The following is a 22,884-nucleotide window of genomic DNA, read 5'->3' as shown; positions in this document are numbered from 1 at the left end:
CCTTTCCAGACTCCTCCTGGCCCTCCTGGGGTGTCGGGAGCCCACCACCCTCCTCGGACAATCAATGAGGCTGGGTTTTTTCCCCAGCAGGATGTAGGTTCCTTGAGGGCAGAGCCCCCGAAGGGGTGCGCGCTCTCCCGGGGGAGCCGGGCCTGGCTCCTCCTTGGAAGGGTGCGGAAGTGTTCCCCGGGACCGAGCCTGGGGAGGGAGAGGGGCCGGGGCGGTTCGGATGACCTTGTGGCCTTTTTTTTAAGGAAAGTCCCACAGGGAAGGACCCCGGGGGACAAGGAGGGACAATGGAAAGAAAGGACCGCGAGGGCTCCTCGGATGACTCGGGCTTCCACCGAAAAGGCAGCATGGAGCGCATCCCGGAGGCGCCCAGTGAACCGGAGGCGCCCAAAGAACCGTCGGCGCCCGGAGAGTCGGAGGTGCCCAAAGAACCGCAGCCGTCCAAAATGTCGAAGGGCCGCCGGAAGGATTCATCCCACGAGTCCATGAAGAAGATAGCGGCCCGGGCCATCCAGGCCCTCAAAGCCCAGATGCCCTTGGAAGAGGAGGAGCTCAAGTACTTGCAGACCCTGACCTCCGTCTCCCCCGCCGACTCCCCCGCCCCCCCCCCCCTCGGCCCCCCGGTGAGTGGGGGCCTGTTTATGGGGGTCCCTGCCTGCGGCCTCCGGAGACCCGACGCTCCGCCCCTTTCTTTCCTCTCGGCTCGGAGGACTTGGAAGGACTGGGCAGGCCTGGGGGCTTGTCCCGCCTCCTCTGCTCCCTCCCCCCGCCTCCGGCCCCCTCCCACCCCCCCCCTCTGTCCTTTCCTCTGGCCCCACTTCTCTCCCCACCCCCTTTTCTCCTCCCCTTTCCCCCCTCTCCCCCCACCTCTCTGTTCTCTCCTCCGAGCTTGCTGGTAAATCTCCGGGAATCTTCCCGGAGCCGGCTCCGCTCACCTCCCTCGGGCCCCTCCCGCCTGGGGTGGCCCCCCATTGGCTGAGGAGCCGGGAGCCAGGGCTCCCCGGGGTCTGCCACCCCCTTCCCTTCCCAGCTTTGCCCCCTGCTCCGCAGCCACGAGCTCCTTCCCCCAGCCTCTCCCCGAAGCCCGGCCCTCTCTCGCCCCGGGCCTGGGCTGACGCCCCATTCGGCCTCCCCCATCCGGCCGGCGGAGCCCCTCCCCCGAGAAGCCTTCCCTGGTTGCCCGCCTGCCTTCCCGAAGCACTTTCCTGTGGCCGGAGGCTCCCGACCCTCGGGCGCGCCCGCCCCCTCCCAGGCGCACCCGGAGGTGTCGGGCGGTGGCCTTCCCCGAGGGTGGCCCTGGCGCCCCTTGCCAGCAACCAAGCCCAGGGGACGGAGGCAGAGAGCGGGTTTCTGGACCTTTGTCCCTGGGCCCCATCCTCTCCATCGGGGCATTTCCGGAACCACAGGGCCCCTTGACGGGCTTGAATTCCTTTTTTTGCCTTTTTCTTTGTCCCTGGGTCTCCCTGCCTCGCCAAGGCCGGAAGCACCCGCTGCTGCCCGCACCCTCCGGGGGCAGACCGGTGCCAGCCCCACCGGCGGGGAGCCCCCCAGCCCCCACCCGCGGTTCCGCCGGCCCTGCTCCGTTCCCACCTCCTAGATGAGCTCGGGGCCGTCCCCATTGTTCCTCTCTCCCTCCTAGAGCCCAGCATCTGGCTCTCCAGCATCTCTAACCGAGGTTCCTGTTTTGTTTCATTATGATTCTTAAAATTATTGTTCTATTTTGTTTTTAATATCACTTTCAATTTCTGGCGCAAGCTTCCCTCCTGCCACCCAGAGAGCCGTCTCTGGGAATAAAATAAGGGGGAGAATTCATCAGTACATGAACTCTGTCAGATGGTGGTGCATGTTGCACGCTCTGTCAGACGCCATATGCGGTTCCACACGCTCCCACCATTGCAGGGAAGGAGGCAGGGAGCGGCCGCTCATTGTCCCTGGGCTGCAGCTTTCTCGGGGTCACAGGGCTAGGCCCCGAAGGGTAAGGGCTGGGGGGGGGACCTCCTTGCTGCATCTCTAGCCTCCTGAGAGCACTTCAAAACCGCAGCTTGTGAGCCCCTAACTTGGAAGAAAAGCTCCCATTAAGCGCTGACCTACTCTGTGCCAAGGAGGCATTCCCTGCCCACAGCCAGCAGCAGGAGCCAGCACAGGGAGGGGGCGTTCGGGGCACCCCAGCACAGAGGTGCCCTCTTACCCCACCCAACCAGAGACATTAGCTCAAAACAAAGAGTCAGCTAGGCAGAATATCCAAAGAAAGAAAAGCAAAAACCTCTCCCTGTGCGAGGGCTCCATGGCCAAGAGATTCTCAGGCTCCCAGGGGCCAAGGCAGCATTTATAACGAGACAAGAAGCATTCCGGGGGCCTTGCCTCCTCCCCCCTGTGGACCACCTCTTTGCCTCGAAGCTGTCGGGGCCATCTCTGCTCTGGTCTCTCTCGGCCGGGTTGCTCCCTCTGTGGAAGTCTGTCTGGCCTCCCATGAACAACCGTGACATGGAGCCAGTCATGAGGTTTCCCCTTCCAGGAAAGGGCTCTAATGTGATTCAGTCTTAGACACTCAGTAGCCGGGTAACCCTGGGCAAGGCACTTCACCCTGTGGCCTCAGTTTCCTCAGCTGGAAAAGGAAATGGCAAACGACTCCAGGACCTTGACCAAGAAGACCCCAAATGGGGTCAGAAAGAGTAGGATATGACTGGAATCTCTGAACAACAAAATGCGAGCCGGTACAGAGCTGAAGGCTCTTTTCATTCCTTTGTGAGTCGGAATCACAGCAGTGCCCAGCACAGCTGAGAGTTAGTTACTCTGTCTTTTTAAAGTAAGATTTTGTTTTTGAGACAAAGGTATTGTAGACTACAAAATAAGCTTGTTTCCTTAAGGGTCATGCAGAGAGGTGAAGGAAGTAAGAGTCTTAATGGGGAATTAAGCTTGAGCTGCAGTGTCCTGGAATTCTAGGTGAGGTCAGTAATAATAATAATAATAATAATAATAATAGCTAACATTTATGTAGCACCTATTATATTCCAGGGACTGTGCTAGGTGTTTTATTACTGGTATAATTATCTCATTTGATCATCAAAACAATCTGGGGGTAGGGGGAAGAAGGGTAAGTACTACAATATCACCCTCATCTTACAGAGGAGGAAACTGAGGCAAACAGAGGTTAAGTGACTTGTCCAGGTTCCCACAGCTAGAAGGTGTCTGAGGTCAGATTTGATCTCAGAACACCCCCCCCCAATTCCTTCCAGTGTGTTACCTAACTGTCCCTAAAAAGAGCAAAGTCCTGAACTAGTTTCTGATGTTTATGAAATACTGTGGACATTTTAAACTCTAAATGGAGGTTAGAGATCACTGAGCCAAAATAAGGGAGGAAAGGAGCTACTTGATGCTATTAGGACAGCGTCCTCAACTCTGTAGCACTAACTCAAGGCCTTTTTTGTTGGGGAAGGGCTAACTAAGCCAATCTTTTCTTCCTACCTCTGGGCGAGAGGCCGGGCCAAGGGCATTCCACTCATCCCCTGCACTGGGGAGCCAGATGCTCATTACATTTTTTAACAGTTGAATAGATAACCCAATTGACAAGATGTCAAAGAAATAATCTGGTTAGTGTTGACTGTGGTGGTGAAAGGGATAGAATTATAGTATGGGAGACATCAGGATATTTACCTCCTTCAAAGTGGTGACTAATTTTTGAATTACCTTTTTTTCCCCCCGTGACAAAAAGGCAATTGCAGGTGGAAAGTCTGAAGGAACAGAGAGAAGTGAAGGAGCAAAAAAAGTTTTTGGAGAATTGAGTAGACAGGGTACTGTACGGTCTCCTCACAGTACTAAGGTCTCCTTCCTTGAAAAAAAACCCTCAATCCGCGTTTATGACAATGGGGCTTTTCCTTATGATGAGAATGAGGAAGAGGAGGAAGAATACGAGCAATTTGGAGAAGAGGAGGCTTCTTCCTCCAAAGAGCCATTACTACAAGACTCATTGGTGTACCACTCCAGGGAAGATGGTCTCTTTAGAGAAAAGACTGAGAAGGACAAAATGTATCCCCTGGTAAGAAATGGAGATTTTTTTTTCAGCACTTTTATAAGACTCACATGCATATTTTTAAGGCCAATTAGCAGAATAATAATTTTAATCTTATGTTTTGTTACATTGTTTTGTTTCCATTTTTAAAGACCATTAAAGTGTTGGGCCCGGGGATGGTGTGACAGACTGTGAAATGTGTCAATATTGTAACAATTTCAACGAACAGGAAATTCCCAGCAGAGTTTGTCCTTTCCACCGGTACGCTATTTTCTGTGGGCTCTTCATTCTGATTTTCTGCTCCCTGTGAATTGTGGCACTTCTCCCACGTTTGACAGCCTCTTTCCGATCCAATTCCTCTCCCTTCTTCTCTTCTGTCGTGTCTTTTACCCTTATGGTTTGAAAGGAGTTGATCTAATGAAAAGCAAAAAAAATCGAACAATACCGAAAACTGTTGAAATGCGTCAAGCTTTTTCGAAAAGCAACTGCCAGTGCCAAGCCTGAAAATATTCCAGGGAGGAGCCATCTGTTAAGAATAAAAATATTCTCATTCACCCAGAGAAGGAAGCGGGGCTTGGGTTTTTCCTTCCCCCATCTGCTAACAGTTAGTTCTGAAAACTCCAAAACCTGAGATCGTTTACGTGTAGGAACAGGGCCCATTTCACCTGTAGAAGACCATGACTGCCGATTCCTGCACTTTGAAAGATTTTAGTGTCAGTCTGCTGGCCATAAAAGACCTTAATTGAAAGTTTACAAGAACCGTGTCCTCTGTCTTCCCATAGCGTTGACAGAACAGAAGGGGGTGGGGGGACTGAGTTTTGAGGCCTCCGGGAATGGTTTGTTCCGTTCATCCTGGACCATTAAGTGGTTTCATGTCAGGGACAGTGTTGCATAATGGGCATGCCAGTAATTCCTCTCATCATCCACCAGATGGCCAGGACGCTTAGTTTCCTAGGATAGCTAAAAATTTCCAGTGTCCCATTTGCCAAGTTCCCTTAAGCTCTCTCTAGTCTCAACATTTTTATTTTTATCCTTAGGCCTGCCATGCCACATTCTTAAAGAATGTAACTGTCACTTCTTATATAAGAAGTAAACTCATGATTCCCATAGTTATGTGATGTGACAGTGGTTTCCATTTCAATTATAGAAACAAAAAAGGAAATTCCAAATTGGTGAGGTCTTATGAAGGGTCAAATACAATCAGATCTGTTTTTAGTATGGATTTGGCTGAAAAAATGTTTTCAACGAGAAATATATTTGACAGATCCCATGTCTTTAGTTGAGAAATGTTGACGGAGGAAAGGCACACATCGTCCCCTGCGTTTGCAGCAAACGTTGGACCCGAGTAGAGAAGGCTTATTAGTACATAAATTCAGCTGCTGGTTGTCAGTGAGAGGCATCCAGCTTGAATAAGCAACCTTTGTCATAGCTACATGACATGTAGCTTCACCTTTGAATTTATAACAGCAAGTGTGGAAAACCGATGGCAGTCAACTGTTTAGGGAGCTTTGGTGTTTGTGCAGCCAGTTTTCCAGAAGCCAGCATATATTTGAAGTTTTAATTCCTTAAAAAATTCTGGAAAGATTCGCACGTTCTGAAAAGAACAGTCAAATTTCTAGATATGTAGAAAGGGTTTTCAAAAGGGAAATCAGATGTTACATGATTCTGTTCCTGGAAGTTGCTGCTTGAGACAATTAGGATCCTATGAGTCTATCGCTCACACCTACGCACGAGGTCTGAGTAGAAAGGATGGGAAATAAGCAGATGGAACCTGGAGCTAAGTGGAGGAGAAAGGAATCAGTCTCTGTATGTGTGATGGCTTCTAGGAGGGTCACATCTAGAACAGATCTAAAATTTAAAAAATGTTTTGTTTTTAAATGAGATTGCTATCAATTAGCCTTAATTAATCTCTGAATAGTAACATTCCCATCTAGGAAAGGTCATTTGGCAAACATTAATAAAAGTTCAGTGAGAGGATTGCATACTGCAGATGGTAAATGGCTCTCTAAACAAGTATTTTGAGGAGCACTGATTTCCGTATCTAATCCAGTGCTGGCCACTGTGAGACCTAGAATGGTTAGAACTCATGATCCTCCTCCCTCCCCTCAGAGGGGGACATTCTATTCTATTTAGAATATATTCTATTCTAGTGAAGGGAACAAGTCTAACATGAAAAAGTTGGAAAAACAATACCAGACAGTCTGTGTTTAAGTGCTAAATTATCTGATGCCGTTTATCTTTGTGGTGGGAGGTCAGAGGAAAATGCCTTACCTCAAGGTAAGCAAGGAAATTTAGCAAGGAAATAAATGAGCATGGTGGTGTTCAGTCATGTTCTCTGGGCAAAGATATTAGAGAGGTTGGCCATTTCCTTCTCAAGACATTTCCCCGATGAGGAAATAGGTCCTGGGTCACCCAGCTAGTTAGTGTCTGAGGCCAGATTTGAACTCAGGAAAATGCTTCCTGATGGCAGCTCTGGAGCTCATTAGCTGTACCACCCAGATGTCCAGTGTGGCTCCGTCATGGGCAGCAACTGGTTTTGGTTTTTTATTAAGCATGTCTTGCTTTTTAAAAAATTAATTAAATTTCTCTTTTTCAGTTTGTTTTAACACATTTTGTTTCCAGTTGAATCCTAACCAATGTGTGATATGTGGGGGAAGAACAACAAGTAAAACAAGAGAACAATAATTCCTCTTAAAAATCTGGAAAAAGAAAAGGTGTTTCTAGTCTTTCTACATTTCTTTAAAATCTCGAAAAACAGAATCTCATATTAAAAATAGTGTATTAGTGTACATTGTTGCTGGAACTGTGAACGGATCCAACCATTCTGGAGAGCAATTTGGAACTATGCTCAAAAAGTTATCAGTCTGTGCAGACCCTTTGATCTAGCAGTGTTACTACTGGGCTTATATCCCAAAGGGATCTTAAAAAAGGGAAAGGGACCTGTATGTACAAGAATGTTTGTGGAATCCCATTTTGTCGTGGCAAGGAACTGGAAAACTGAATGGATGCCCATCAATTGGAGGAATGACTGAATAAGTTCAATATTATACGAAGATCAATTCTGATGGATGTGGCTCTTTTCAACAGTGAGATGACTGAGGCCAGTTCCAATGATCTTGTGATGAAGAGAGCCATCTGCACCTAGAGAGAGGACTGTGGGAACTTAATGTGGATCACAACTTAACATTCTCACTCTTTTTGTTATTGTTTGCTTGCCTTTTGTTTTCTACTCATTTACTCTTTTTTGGATCTGATTTCTCTTGTGTAGCAAGAGAATTGTATAAAGATGTTTATACATATTAGATTTAACATATATTTTTAACATGTATAACATATATTGGATCACTTGCCATCTAGGGGAGGGGGTGGGGGGAAGGAGGGGAAAATCTGAAGCACAAGACTATGCAAGGGTCAATGTTGTCAAAATATCCATACATATGTTTTGAAGATTAAAAAGCTTAATAAAAAAAGAAAAATAGTATATAGCTTCAGCACCAACTTATAAAGCATATATGTATTATTTCTTTTAACAAATAGAAAATTACAATTTTTATCTGAGTTGTGCTACTGTTTAAAAAGGTGTGCTCGTTTACAGAGTTCAGTGATGTTATATATTGTCCTGTGACTTCTGCACCATTTAAGCTGTATCATTTTATGTGTCTTTCTATGTTTCTTTAAAATCTTCATATTCATCATTCCTTATAGAGCAGGGTTCTAAGTCCTGCACCCTTTTTTATTTTCCCTCTACCTGATTTCACTTGGTGATCTCGCAGCTTCCACGGATTAAATGACCATTTCTTTGCTGGTGCCTCTCAAATCTACCTTTCCTGCCCCAGTTTCTCTGCTAATCTCCAGTCTCACATCTTCAACTGCCTTTCATCTTAAACTGGATACACAGGAGACATCTTAAATGTCCAAAACCAAAACTGTCTTTTCCTGAGTCCTCTCCCCATCTTTCCTATTACTGCAGAGGGCAATACCTACTGGCTTCCTAGTGCCTCCAGATCAAAGCCAGAATGTGCTGATCAGATCCCTTCGTAGTCTGCCCCTCTCCTACCTTTCCAGCTCTTAGACCTTACTCTCTGATATATGCTTTTCAGTTTAGTGACCTGGATCTCCTGCTGTTCCAACAAGCAAGTGTCTCCATCTCTCAGCTTTTTCTCTGGCTCTTCCCTATCCTTGAAATGTTCTCCCTCCCTCTTATTACTAAGCTCCCTGGCTTCCTTCAAGTCCCACCTAAAATCCCATCTTCCACAGCAAGCCTGCCCCAACCCCTCTTAATTCCAGCGCCTTCCATCTGTTAACATTTCTTCTTTATCCTGTCTATAGCTTGCTTTGTATTTATTTGTTTGCGTGTCCTCTCCTGCATTCAAACATAAGCTTTATGAGGGCAGGGCCTGTCTTTTGCCTTTTTTTGTATCCCCATTTTCAGCAGGATGCTTGGCTCTTAACAGGCACTTAATGTTTATGGATTCGTTGATTAAACAGCCAGAAAGTGAGCATTTGTGTTCAGCTCTGGAGACAGAAAGACCAGAATGACACTGTCATTGCCATCAGGAAAGTTACATTTTATTGAGTGGAAACAGTCCGGATACCTAAAAGTAAATGTTCTACTTTCTCTCCAAAATCTTGGAAACAAGCCCTTGCATTTGTTCCATTTGTTCTCCAGTAGAAATATACAGGAGAAAGAGATGACTTTTATAGGTGATTTTCTGCAGCGCACCTTATTGTCATGGGCACACAATGCAAAGATGAAGGAAACAGAAGCTCCTACTGTGTTTATTGATTACAAAAAGTCATTAGTCTTGAGAGGATTGAATAGGGCTCCCATTTCATCTCCCAAAGCATATGTGCTGACAAGGGGCCTCCAGAGATGCAGCTCCCTCCCCTAGTGACCAGCCCTACTCTTTATGACAATCAAAACAATGATTAGATAAACTCCAAAATGTCAAATCCATTATTTCTTTTTTCAACATTTCGAATCATTTTTTATACCACTGTCATTTCTTAATTCTTCCCTCGCCAGTAAAAAGCAAAAGAAGTCAGACCTTTTAAATAATTCCATCTGACAGAATATGTGATATTCTACTTGGGTGTGTAGACCCCTACTTTTTGCCAAGAATGGGACATGGGCTTGGGTCTCCCATCTCAGGAACCAAAGCTGTTCATTGTCTCTAATCTGGATTCTGAACTTTTGTTGGTTTTTTTTTTTTTTATCCCCCATTTGTATTTGTTTGAATATACTGGTCTCATGGTTCTGCTTTCTCTGCTCTGTATTAGTTCGGATGAGTCTTTCATATTTCGGGGAGCCCTCTCTCTCTCCCTCTCCCTCCCCTGGCTGTCACTCACCCGGAGAAGGTGCTGGGAGATGAGACAGGCCCTCGGAAGCCGGGACCTCGTGGGGCGCTGAGGTCCCGGGCCTGCTTTTCCCTTGCAGAGTCTGGCCTGGTGCTACGGATGGAACAGCTCCCTCCCCATCTACAACATGCGCGACGGGAACGACCGGGTTGTGCTCTACGCCTGCTCCCACACGGCCGTGCTCTACGACGCCTTTAAGAACTGCCAGCACCATCTCCAGGTGAGGCCTGTTCCCCAGAAGGGGAGGGAATCCCAGCCTCGCCAGCCGCCCTCGGCCTGAGAGGGCAACGGGGCAGTCGGGCGGACGTGGCCCGGCCGGCGGGCGAGTGCCCAGTGCCGGACTCGACCTCAGACCAGCCTTCCCGACTGCTGCCCCGAGGCAGTAGGACTGGCAAAGGGGTGTGTGGCGTGCGTCCGGTGCCCGCTGGGATCCCGGGTGCTTGGAGCGGCCACGTCAGGCCTCCCGTGAGAATCAGGAGACAAGGCCTTGCCTGGCCCAGAGGTTGCTGCCTGGGCCCTCGTCTCGGCCCCCTCACTGACCTGGGAGGGGCTGGGAGATCAGGAGCCGGCAAGGGAAGAGGGGCCGAGAGGGGCAGCGGAGACTCCTCCCTTCCCTTCCCGGCAGCAGAAGCACGAGGCTTCTCCCGCGGAGCAGGCTGGCCTCCAGAGGAAAGAGAGCCTGGGGCCAGGACCCGATGCTCTGGATACGGGGGTGCCAGGCTGTAGAGATGCCCCGCTGACACCCAGGGGGAGTCCCTATGCCAGGGGGAAGGCGGGCACCCTGGCGATGGCAGCCAAGGGTTCTCGGATGGAAAGAACGGGGTCAGAGCAGTCCAGCAGCAGCAGGAGTGGGAGCCGTCTCCCTGTGTGGTCCCTCCGCTCGGGAACCCCAGGAGAGCTCCCCTCTTCCCACTGGCACGGGGCGAGACTGCCCCGAATGTCTGAGCTGGCTCTGCTCTCGAGCTGACGAGACAAGGCCGACGTAGCGGAGGGGGGGTTCCTGGTGGTGCTTGGTGCCAGTGGATGGCCAGATACCGTTCTTGCCTTTGCTCTAGACATGGCCGCCCGCCCTTTCCCTGGGATCAGCAGGAGCTCCCCCCTCCTGCTTCCCATCTCTCCATCTCTTACCAACCCTTCAGTCTTTAATTGACTCATTGGAGTGGGGGGGGCACACAATCAATGGGGCCCCTGATCCACCTTAGACTACCCCCAGATTATGTGTAGAAACTTTATGCTGTTGATTGTAAACTACCAAAGGGAGAACTTGAGGGAAAGTCCAGGTGGACTGAGTTGTGGGGAAAGGGCCTGGAAGGAGACCAGACTGGAGTCTGGGCAGGATTTGACGGGGCTGGGGGGAGGGGGAGACCAGGATTTCTTTAATGGGAGGAGAGAGGGGGAGCAAAGGCCTGGAGGGGGAATGAGCCAGCCCAAGGTCAGGTACCGGGAGGGGTGGAAGTAGCAGGGAGAGAAGTAGCTCTGGCTTTGGGGGGGGGGGCCGGCTTGTGAAACCTGGAAGCAGCATTTTAGGTCCAGGTTGAAAGCGGATCTGTAGGTTACAGGATAATGCTGCTGTTACCACCAATAATCGGGAGACATTTATAGATGACTTAATGTTGCAGAGTGCTGCCTAGTCATCACCCTGGATTTGATGAAGTAATTAGAGGATAGTGGTATGGAAAGGTATGGAAGATAAGGCCATTAGTTGGATTCCAATTCCTCTACAGATACTCATTAATTTTGTGACATCCCTCCCTCCCCCCCCCCCCCCCCCCCCCCCCCCCCCCCCCCCGCCCACTTCCATCAGTCACTTAACCTTTCATTCCCTCAATTTTCCCAATCTGTAAAATGGAGACAATACATTACCTTCTTAAGGTGATTGTGCTTTAGAAATTTTGTGAGCTATATAAACATTAGTTACTACTAATTATCATTGTTCCAGTATGTTTTTTCATTAAATAATTCTCATTACATGTAAAATTTTTTAAACATTAAATTATCAAAATTTTGAATTTCAAATTTTCTCCAACCCTCCCCCTCCTTGAGAAAGCATATAAGTGGATCGCAATTATATATGTGAAATCATGCAAAACCTATTTCCATATTAGCTATGTTGCAAAAGAAAGACACAGACAAAAAAAAAAGGAGAAGGAAAAAAATTATGTTTCAACTTGCACTCAGACTCCCCCAGTTTTCTTTCTGGAGGTGGAGGGTTCATCGTGGGTCCTTTGGAATTGTCTTGGATCATTGTTTTGATCAGAGTGGCTAAGTCTTTCACAGTGGATCCTCGGTGTTACTGTCTACAATGTTCTTCTGGTGCTGCTCATTTCACTTTGCATGAGTTTATGTAAGTCTTCCTGGGTTTTTCAGAGGCCATCTTATAGCACAGTAGAATTCCATCACAATCATGTACCCACAGTTTGTTCAGCCATTCCCCAATTGTTGGGCACCCATAATTTCTAGTTTGTTTGTTTTTTGCCACCAGAAAAGAAAATATTCTGATACAAAGAGGACCTTTTCCCAAAGAGATCATAAAGAAGGGAAAGGGACCTGTATGTGCACGAATGTTTGTGGCAGCCCTCTTTGTAGTGGCTAGAAACGGGAAGCTGAATGGATGTCCATCAGTTGGAGAATGGCTGAATAAATTGTGGTATATGAAAATTATGGAATATTACTGTTCTGTAAGAAATGACCAACAGGATGATTTCAGAAAGGCCTGGAGAGACTTACACGAACTGATGCTGAGTGAAATGAGCAGGACCAGGAGATCATTATATACTTCAACAACAATACTATATGATGACCAGTTCTGATGGACCACGCCATCCTCAGCAACGAGATCAACCAAATCATTTCTAATGGAGCAGTAATGAACTGAACTAGCTATGCCCAGAAAAAGAACTCTGGGAGATGATTAAAAACCATTACATTGAATTCCCAATCCCTATATTTATGCACACCTGCATTTTTGATTTCCTTCACAAGCTAATTGTACAATATTTCAGAGTCTGATTCTTTTTATACAGCAAAATAATGTTTTGGTCATGTATACTTATTGTGTATCTAATTTATATTTTAATGTATTTAACATCTACTGGTCATCCTGCCATCTGGGGGAGGGGGGAGGGGGTAAGAGGTGAAAAATTGGAACAAGAGGTTTGGCAATTGTTAATGCTGTAAAGTTACCCATACATATAACCTGTAAATAAAAGGCTATTAAATAAAAAAACAAATAAAAAAAAAGTAAAAAAACCAAAAAACCAAAAAACAAAGAGGACCTTTTCCCTTTTTTTAATCTGCTCTCTTTGGGATACAGATCTATTTTCTGTGTCAAAGGGTACACACAATTTAATAACACTTTGGCCTAGTTCCAAATTGAACTACTTTACAATGCCACCAATAATGCATTAGTATCCTATTTTTCTAAATCCCTTCCATCATTTGCCCTTTTCCTTTTCTTTCTTGTTGACCAATCTGATGGAACCTCAAAATTGTTTTAATTTTCATTTTCTATTCAATTACTAATTATCGTTATTCATTATTATTACTGTCATTACTAAAAAATTAAAACGATAAGGCTATGTCTCAGGGAGAAGCTTAGAGTCAGTTAAAAAACTTTTCAGCTTCCCTAAGTCAAGCTAGCCTACTCTCCTCCTGTTTAAATCTAGGCCCAACTCATTGGTAATGTCCATCGCTGAGTCAGTCAATAAGTATTAAGCTCTTCCTAAATACCAGGCACTGTACTAGGTATTGGGGATTCAGAGACAAAAATGAGGGAGTTCCCATACTTAAGGAGCTTTCATCCTATTGGGAGAGACAACAGGTACCCACAGAAATGTAAAATCAATGTAAGAAAATAAGGAAGATGCTTTGAGCCCAGTCTGACCCTGGACCCCCCCTCCGATTTTGCCCCACATGCAGTTCCCTATGCTGTCCTCCTATGGGGCTGGTCTAGCCTTTGTGTTTTTCTCTATCTCTGTAGGGCCACAGTAACGTGATCACTTGTATGTGTGTGAGTGAAAACAGAAGGTGGATTGCAACAGCTGACAAAGGCCCCCACTGCTTGGTGATTGTATGGGATGGCTTCTCGGGGTAGGCTTGGAATTTAATATTTTTATCTTCTTTCCCGTTGTCGTTACTGGTGTGCACAATAGTAAACAAGCCATATTTCTGCACCTTCTGTTTTTATATTGTGAAGGGATCATGGCTGTCACCCTGTGAGGTCCAGAGAAGTAACCTTTGCTCAGTTTTTCAATTTATAAGAGATTTTTTAAAAAATCCCCAGATAAACCAGTCCTTTAAATCAATCATTAGAACATGATAAAAAAAAATTTTTTTGGTTTAAAAATAATCCTGTTACCTGAATGCTATTGAAGGAGGCCAACAGAAGAATTAAGTTATCAGGATACTTTTGGGGAAAACAAAGAAGAAAAACTTGATAATTGGGTTTGTATTGTCAAGCCCTAAAACTAAATTTTTCTCTCTTTAAAAATGTCTTTCTCCACATAACTAATTTTCTTCTATTTTGCCTCCTGCTTTTAAAATCAAATTTGTAGAATGGTTTTGATTCACAGATATTTTCACTATGAGATATTCTTATTTCATTTTAGCTTCATTTTCCCCTCTTGTACTAAATTCTCGGAGCTGTTATTCAAAGTAAAACTATTTTTATACATGTGTTTGCATAGTCACTTGAATTATTTCACAAAAAGGGCTTTAATAATAAGCAATAAGTTCCTTGAATTCCTTTTCCCATAGACAGTATATTTCTCAACTCATCTTCTTGAAGCTGTGAAAAAAAAAGAAACAAAATCAGAAAAATTCCTACATGTTTTTCCCCTGGGTAAATGAAAGGAACATCAGTCTATACCCTACCCCTAACCCGCCTCATCATAGTGGGAAGGTGACCCTTCATTTACTAAAGCCTTGCCAGGCAAAACACAAGTTCAGGCAGGTCTGACCAGGCTGGAAAGGTTCCAAGTGTGAGTCTGGCTCAAGGACCCGGGCTCTTTGCTAAACTCTTAAGAGCAAGGGGTTGGGTTCAGTCTTTGGAGCCCGATGCATTGACCACAAAACAATTTTAATGCTAGCTTTTAAAAAAATTATTTTATTTTCAGCTCCAGATTCAGTTTTTCCTTTCTCTGCCCCTTGTCCCCTTGAGAAGTACAAAAAAATTACAATACACATTATACATATGACAAGACATAGTTCTATATTAGCCACTTTCCAAAAAAAATAAATAAAAATAAAAATAAACCAAAAAAAGAGAAAAAAGCCGGCTTCAGTCTGCATGCATTTTGAGTCTGTCGGCCCTCTGTCTGGGAGTGGGATAGCATTTTTCATCCCGAGTCCTTTGGAATTGTGGTGGTTCATTGTGTTGATCAGAGCTCTTTCACAGTTATTGTTACAATATTGTCATTTCTGTGTACGTAGTTTTCCTGGTTCTGCTCACTTTACTCTGTATCAGTTATTAGGGATCATCCCAGTTATTTCCAAAACCGTGCCCTTCATCACTTTTTACAGCACAGTAGTAACTTATACAAGTCACAGCTTTACCCTGTCTGGGGAAGCAAAGACCCTGAAGGTTTGTGGGGCTCCTAACCACGTTTCCCCTTTGCCTCTGATCTCTACCGTCCAAGCAGCGGTTTTGGGGTCCATCTCTTCTGGCTAGCCAGACCTTCTCTGGGGGTGGGGGCTCCTCCTTCTCTTCTGAGAAGGGCCCCTCCTGCTGCCCCTCAGTACCCCGGAACTCCTGAGGGAGATAGACAAGCCCAGGAGAAATGCACCCACAGAAAATCCTGTGCCCTACCACTGTAGCCGAGCTCCCCTTCCCCCTGGCCTGGGGCTGGGAAGCCAGGAGACTGAGAAGTGTCTGTATGTTGGATGTTAGACAAGGGTCTCTGAAACTCCTTATTAAAAACGGTTCCCTCTTCATCACTGAGCAGGGGGCTTCCCTCCGAACCGCAGCTCGTCCCTTCCGTTGCACTGCATGAGTTCCCAATCCTGACCTACAGAAGGGGATAGGCCTGGCCACCCCCTACTTCAGAGCCCCCTGCCCAGAGAGCCTGCAGAGGAGAGTCCCAAGCCCCATATTCCAAAGGGAGGAGCACAAGAATGGCCCTTGTTCTCTTTGCTTACTGGCTTGTCCGTCACCTTTGATGCAGCCTTTAGTGACAGGGACACCCCCAGGAGCCTTCAGCAAGAGGCCCAAGCCTGGGACCCACCAGGGGAGGTCAGGGAGGACAGACTTGGCTCTGCAGGAGGGTCCCAGCCCAGCTGGTCAGGGGGATTCCCTTGTTGGCTCCTGTGACTAAACAAACACAAGGGAATAGACCACCATCATTGGTCAGCGCTCTTTGTGGAGCTCTGCCTTGAGGACACAAAGAGGTGCCGTCCTTGAGGACACAAAGAGGTGCCGTCCTCAAGGAGCTCAGGGGCTGGTTGAGAAATGGACCTTGGATCCAGGGAGAGAAGCAGCGTCCTTAAGAGCCTCGGTCACAGTGATCGAAGGCTGGGGTAGCGAGGAAGGGTCTGCAGAGGGGCCTGGGAGAAGGGGCAGAGGGAGGGAGGGAATCGCAGGGTCGGGGAAAAGGCGAGCACGGAGTGGGGAACGGGGAGCGATCTGGTGACAGAGCACAGATGAGGGACCCAGGTGACGGGGGGGGGGGCTCAGAAAGGTGGGGGACACCAGCAGAGACTGCTGGGGCTGCAGGGAGGTTTAGGTGGTGCCCTCTGCCAGCACAGGAAGGAAGAGGCTGAATTTACTTGCTGAGATTTAGAGAAATCAGGGGGAGGCTTAGAGCCTGGCAGCTCTGAAGATGATTTAGGGGAACTGCCGCCCGGATTCATTAGGTAGGGAGGAGTCAAGGGATGGATGAATGATTGTTACAGGGTAGTGAGGGCCCAGTAGAGATTAGCCTAAATTGGAAATGGGCCCAGTCAGCCCTGTTAACCAGACTTCTGCAATGGCCATCAAGCAGCCAAAGACCAGGGAAAGCACTCGGTGGGGACGGCCTGGGCTTGGCGGTCGGCATGGGGGCAGGTGGTGGGGAGGGACCTCAGGTGACATGGAGGATGGCACTGAAATGGCAAACGGTGGGGTCCGCATTGATCAGAGGCCAAACCAGAAAGCGATTGATAGACCGGGAGCCTGTCCTTGTGAAAAAATGACCTCATGGATTCTCCTGAAGCTGAATGGTGTGGGAGGAGGGGGGAGCAAGTAGCCAGCCCTGGTCCAGAAAGGCGACAGTCGTGTCTTAGTAGCCACTTGCCCCTCTGTTGCTTTGCAGCATTCCCGTGCACACGATATTCGACAGCTGCCCAGAAGGAAACGGCATCAAAGCCATGGCCATGACCAAAGATGCCAAGTTTTTAGTGACAATCGATGACGCGCCACTTCAGGTAACGGCTGCGCTGGGTCTGCTAGTAAAGCTCTGTCTCCTCGCAGCTCCTGCAGACGGGTGTCCCCAAGCCTGCCTGTCCCACGTGCCCCTGGTCTCCTCCCCGGGTGGAGCACCAGCTGGTGGCTGTGCCCGGGGACTGCGCGGTGTCACGGCTGCTCTCACTCCCCCATCAGCCCGCCTTCCTTACGCTCTCTTTGTTACCTTCCCTTAAAGAGACTTTGCATCTGGAGGTGGACTGTGGACACAGAGACACCCACGTGTTCTGTCACCCTACAGGCAGATATCGGTGTGCAGGTGAGTTCCCTGTTAGAAGCTGGAGAAGGAAAGAGGAACTGAAAGATGAATCGGGCCCGTCCCGTTACAGGAGATGCTCCCACTTTTTGTCATAGTGGGAATCAGATATAGGTCTCCATCCACTGAGCCATTTTCTGAAGCAAGAGACCCAAATGGCATTCCCGTTTTGGGGCGCATCGGTCGGTCATTTAGCAGGTATTAAGCACCTGCTGGATGTCAGGAATTGTCCTAACCCCTGGGGATCCAAGAGAGGCAAAAGTCAGTCCCCGCCCTCAAGGAGCTTACAATCTAATAGGAGAGACAAGGAAAATGTGCAAACAAGCTATATAGGAGATAAAGAGGGGATGTTAGCAGAGAGAAGGCCCTGGAATGGAGAAGGTTGGGAAAGTAGAAGACGGGATTTTAGTGGAGGCTTAAAGGAGGCAGGGAGGCCAGGAGGCTCGTGTCGCTGGATCAGAGAGAGTGTGTGGGAAAGCTGGAAAGGCAGGAGGAGCTTTGAATGCCAAGCAGAGCGTTTTGTCTTTGCTCTCGGAGGTGAGAGGAGCCCTGGAGGATCTGGAGCGGGTGAGGGAGGGGGTGACGTCTCTGCAGTGGCCAAGGATGTACCGAAGCAGGGAGAGACTCGAGGCAAACAGGCCCCCCAGGATCTGCCGTGATGGTCCCGACACGGGAAGCAGAGGCTGCACCAGGGTGGCGGCAGGGGCTGCCGGGGCTCTCTCCCCTTTCAGTGCCCTCTCCATCAGGCCGCCAGAGGGACCGCCGGGGACAGTGTGAGCTTTGTCTTTGCCTCCCCCTTATCCGGTAGTGCCCAGTAAGTGCCAAGTCCATTGAAGCAATGGAATGAAAATGATTTACCTAGTACTACTTCTCTATTCTCCTCTGTAGTTTATTATATAATTCATTCAGCAGATATTTATTGGAAATCTGGAGGGAACCTAGAGATCATCTGGATAAGTTTTTATCCTCATGGGATTTACAGTTGTGTACAGGGGAAAAGACAATTAATAATACACTGAACACACAGGAGGGCCAAGCTCGATCCCCTTCAGAGGGGAATGGTGCCCTGCTGCTGAAATGGGGCCTGAGGCATGTTACGGCTCTGCTTTTCAACATGGAGACTGGAAAATGCAAACTTTATGCTAAAACTGGATTTTTTTTACCCCATTGTTTTCTCTTCTAACATTTCAGGAATACATTATTTTTAATCCTGGTAATCACAGAGAATTGGTGAGCAACAGCAAAACCCATCTACTGTACTTTGAATGGGTAAGTGAAACTGGAAGTAGCTTTGGAGGCAGGGCAGAAACAGGATCATTCTCTAGTATATGACTTTGGTCAGGTCCTTGTGTTAGATTATTTGTAAATTTAAAGAGGTATCATATTTCAGAATGTTTTCTTAAAATTGTGCTATCCTCATCCTGTTTTTTTAAATATTATTTTTTATTAAAACTTTTCTTTTTCAAAATATATACATGCATAATTTTTCAACACTGACCCTTACAAAACCTTGTGTTCCAAATTTTCCCCTCCTTCCCCCATCCCCTGCCCTAGATGGCAGGTAGTCCAGTATATGTTAAACATGATAAAATATATGTTAAATCCAATATATGTGTACATATTTAGACAGTTATCTTGCTGCACAAGAAAAATCAGATCAAAAAGGAAAAAAAATGAGAAAGAAAATATAATGCAAGTGAACAACAACATCAAGAGTGAGAATGCTGTGTTGTGACCCACACTCAGTTCCCACAGTCCTCTCTCTGGGTGCAGATGGCATTCTCCATCACAAGATCATTGGAACTGGCCTGGATCATGTCATTGTCTATTCTTATCCTATTACAAAGCATATCTTGATTTTTCAACCCTGGATCTGAAATTCCAAATTCTAGGAATCCTTCCTTAAGATGATAAAAAAAGATTTATTTGAGAACCGTTTTCTTCCACACAGCTAGAAACTTTTCCCCCTTAGTAGACATTTCCTTAAAATAAAATGCTCCTGAAAGAAGTGGGTGGAACTTGAGGCGTTGGTTCTCAAATACAGTTCACTGTTTTCTTATGTGGTCAGCAATATTCAAAAAAATTCCCGAGTACAAAGTTGACTCAAATCAGTATCCTGGAGGGTAGAACTGACTTATTCTCCTAGAAGGTGGGAGGGGAGGCTAGTCAGTCACAGAATTCTCTTCCCAAAGGGGCTGCTAATCCACATCCTCCTACAGGGAGCACCCATCTCCCTACACCCTCCCCAGCAAGTGATTGGCCAGCATCCCCTTCCAGGCCTGTGATAGGAAGCTTGCCGCATCCTGTTCTATTCTGGGGATGCTCTAATTAGCAATAAATTCTGTAAATTGAGTAAATCTCCAGAACTTCTACCCCCAGAGAAAGGAGCATAGCTGGCTCACACTATGTCCATCCAGGAGTGATTCTGATGATGAACTCATGGTGCTACTGCCAAGAGCCTTTAACCTTACTCCTGGCTGCCTGCCTGCCACGCAAATCTTGGGGGCACTCAGAAATCCAGGGTGTCTGGTGTTTCTCTTTGTGCTGATTGTATTATGATGGTACAGAAGCACCCTGAGAAAGAGGAGGCAGCAGCCCAAAGTGACAGGTCTCTCCGGCCCTTAGACAGTTCCCCAAGCTCTACCCGCCCTAAATGGAAGGTGCCCCCTTGCCCATTCCTGTTCCCTCCTACCGTCTCTTCTGGTACCCAGAGATCCTGAAAAGGTCGGATGGGAAAGGAGGCCAGAAGGAGTGAGCAGCAGAATTCTGGCTGCTACTGTAGGAGGTTACGGCCTGGTTTTTAACTCAGTTTATAACACATGAAATGCCTTTTAATTTCTGTCTTTGTTCGGACTCTGATCCTGGGGAGTGTGCAAGAGACAACTGGTCATTTTTAACTCTGTGAGATAAAACCCTCTTACCCTTGTCAGGCCATTTATATGTTTTTGTTGTGACTGTCCTGATGTTATGAAATTCCTCTTTTTGGAACAGAAATATTAACATTCACCTGTACTTAACAGGATGATGACAATGAAGCTATTGAAGTTAGCCTGCCAGCTTTAAGTGAAAAAGTGAGTATGTTTATGGCATTTCCGAACATCGGCTTTTAGAGAGAATGTTTCATTGCTAATTAGAAAGGTGCTTATGGGTTTAAGCTTCCCCATTTTCTGTATGACCGACTAAGGCCAAAGAGGCACAAGTAAGAGGGAGTGCTAGGATTTGACACAGAGTCCCAGGAGCTCCCGTTGGAAGGGCCCTCAAAGATCATCGCATCCAGCCCTGACTTACTAAGGATCAAGTTCTCTTCTCTAACATCCTTGAGAAGTAGAATGCCATCCCCCCCGTGAAGGGCAGAACTCTGGGAAGTATACTTGGAACAAGGTGTCAACTCAGAGGAAGTGATAAGACAGTAGTTATCTAGTTTAGCATGGGAGCTCTCTAGTTCCCTATGATTGATTTAATCCTAAAACAAGGTGTTAACTCAGTGGAATTAAGATAATGATTCTCTGGTACTTAGTATTGTTCCACAAGATTGACACCTATGATGATGTACTTAGAGTAAAAAGAGCTCAGAGACCTGGGAGGGAGACAGACTGCAAGTCTCCTTGGGGGCAGGGAGTATCTCGGCCTTTCATCCCCAAGACCTGGCCCACAGGAGGGAGTTCTTAGATGCTGGTAGATTGGCTAATGGATTGAGATGGTCAGCTGAAGGCAGAGAGGACAAGGGAGAAGAGATAAATAATACAAAGGAATCTAGGAGCTAAGAGGTGAACTGAACCCCGAATAGAGACAAGGATTCCAAGAGATGGGGAGAGAACATTTCTGGCTTGGGGCCCACAGCCTCTGCAGAGCCAGGGCGACAAGGGGGACGTGGGGGTGGGGAGTGTCCAGAAGCCGAATGCTTGTGCTAGACCTGGAAAGGTCGGCCGGACCCACATTGGGAAGAGCTTTCAAAGCCAAATAATAGTTACAGCAGTGTTTGCATAGCACCTACTATGTGCCAGTCACTGCACCCAGCTCTTTCCAATAAAATACTGATAATATTCCCATCCGTCAAACCAACCCATTATTGTCCCTAGATACCATTATTAGGTAGGTGCTGTTATTACCCCCATTTTAGAGATGAGGAAAATGGGGTGAAGTGACTGGCTCAGTCACACCTGAACTCGAGCCTTCCTGACTCCGGGTTCGCACTCTCCCCACTGTGCCACCCAGCTGCCTACACAGAAGCTTGTCGTTATCCGTGAAGCAACAGGAAGTCAGTGAAGTGGAGCAAAAAAGGGACATTCTTGTGCTTTAGAAATATCAACATGGGGCAACTAGGGGGGTGCAGTGGAGAGAGCATCAACCCTGGATTCAGGAGAACCTGAGTTCAAATCCATTCTCAGACACTTAACACTTCCTGGCTGTGTGACCCTGGGCAAGTCACTTAACCTCAATTGCCTCAGGAAAAAAAAAAGAAAGAAATATCAATCTGGTGACAGTATTGAGGATAGGTTGGAAAGGGGAGAAAGAGTCCAGTTAGGAGGTTATTTCAATAGTCGGGGGAGGAATGGGGTTGGAACAAGGGATGGGGCTGTGGAGTTGAAAGAAGGAATTGGGTAAGATTTATATCGTAGAGAAAGAATCAAGATTTGCAACCGATGGCTTGTGCAAGTGAGAGAATGAAAAGTCAAGGATAACTCTGCGACGAATGAGGAAAGAGGGATATTGAGAATAACGGGTTTGGGTGCTTGGGACCTGCTGAGTGGGTGGTTAATGGGCTCTGGCAGGCAATTGGTGACACAGGGCCAGACTCTGAGGCTGACCTCAAATATTGTCCTTTATGGGGTGAAGTTTGGAAAGTTTGATGTAAGGAAAGGCCCCAGAGTGCAACGGACCCTCTTAGAGCCTCCACCCCAGGGGGGTGCGGGTTCTTGCCGGCCTTCTGGTCTATAGACAGAGGAGTTTCTCCTCCCTGCAGGGGCAGCAGAGCCCAGGAGAAAGGGAGCTGTCAGGCAGCTTTGCCTCCCCAGGGCACAGCCTCCCGGTGAGCCACCAGGTGTCACTGTGGGCCCAAGCTGCTCCAGCTCCCCTTGGGCAGGGGCAAGTGGGGCAAGTTCCCAAGCAGGGTCTTGTTACTCGAGGGTATGAAACACCGAGATGATCATAAAATACATGGGACTCGTGTCCTGATTTCCATCTTTCCCACTTCATTTAAATGTATTCAGCCAGCCTCCCTGAAGCTTTTACCTTGCTCTGGGTGCTGGGCTGAGCTCTGCAGCTGCTAAGCCCCCAAAATGCATATATATTCCCTGTCCTCAAGATCCAAAAGGTCCAAAAGTAATTGCCTCTTATGGCTGGGAAGAGTTCCTGGTCTCCAGGAACCGTATGTAATGTGAGTCTTGATGACAAAGGAGAGCATTTGGTGAGTTTCCTCTAGTACCAGGAAAGATAAAACACTGATTTTCACTAACCCCTTCCTTTCAAAGAGCTCAGGGAACTTCCTCGACTAGTGGTCTTTATTTGATTGATTGTCATAATATGTTTGAGACAGAGAGAAAATATGATGATTCCCATTGTACATTTGGGGAAACTGAGTAATATACTTGAAAAATCACATAGCGAATCACTAAATTTTGCTTTGTTTCCTTTTTTTTTTTTTTTTAGGACTTAAAAAAATAGGTCTCCTGGTACCTAAACTGATACAGTCTAGGTGAATGTATGATATATGTGAATGTATGTATATACATGTATATGTGTAAATATATATGTATTTATATATATCCATGTGTGTGTGAACATAATGCACATATGTGAGTATATCTTTATAAAGCA

The 22,884-nt window shown here is 47.0% G+C and overlaps 1 protein-coding gene across 1 annotated transcript in view; it reads left to right on the top strand.

Annotated features, from left to right (window-relative positions):
* Positions 1-22,884, top strand: part of WDR66 (WD repeat domain 66) — a 78,833-nt gene that overhangs the window by 3,591 nt on the left and 52,358 nt on the right. Inside the window, exons 2-11 of the mRNA XM_031948493.1 lie at positions 255-784; positions 1,060-1,299; positions 1,909-1,984; positions 3,692-4,045; positions 9,456-9,596; positions 13,356-13,465; positions 16,663-16,774; positions 16,990-17,070; positions 18,259-18,336; positions 20,088-20,138. Coding sequence (XP_031804353.1) covers positions 297-784; positions 1,060-1,299; positions 1,909-1,984; positions 3,692-4,045; positions 9,456-9,596; positions 13,356-13,465; positions 16,663-16,774; positions 16,990-17,070; positions 18,259-18,336; positions 20,088-20,138 — 1,731 coding nt within the window. The 5' untranslated portion in view covers positions 255-296. The remainder of the gene's footprint in view (positions 1-254; positions 785-1,059; positions 1,300-1,908; positions 1,985-3,691; positions 4,046-9,455; positions 9,597-13,355; positions 13,466-16,662; positions 16,775-16,989; positions 17,071-18,258; positions 18,337-20,087; positions 20,139-22,884) is intronic.

Source organism: Sarcophilus harrisii, chromosome 1, assembly GCF_902635505.1.
Source record: "Sarcophilus harrisii chromosome 1, mSarHar1.11, whole genome shotgun sequence".
In the NCBI taxonomy this organism is placed as follows: Eukaryota; Metazoa; Chordata; class Mammalia; order Dasyuromorphia; family Dasyuridae; genus Sarcophilus; species Sarcophilus harrisii.
Note: the sequence above shows the minus strand (reverse complement) of the source record. Positions and strands in the feature narration are given on the sequence as shown.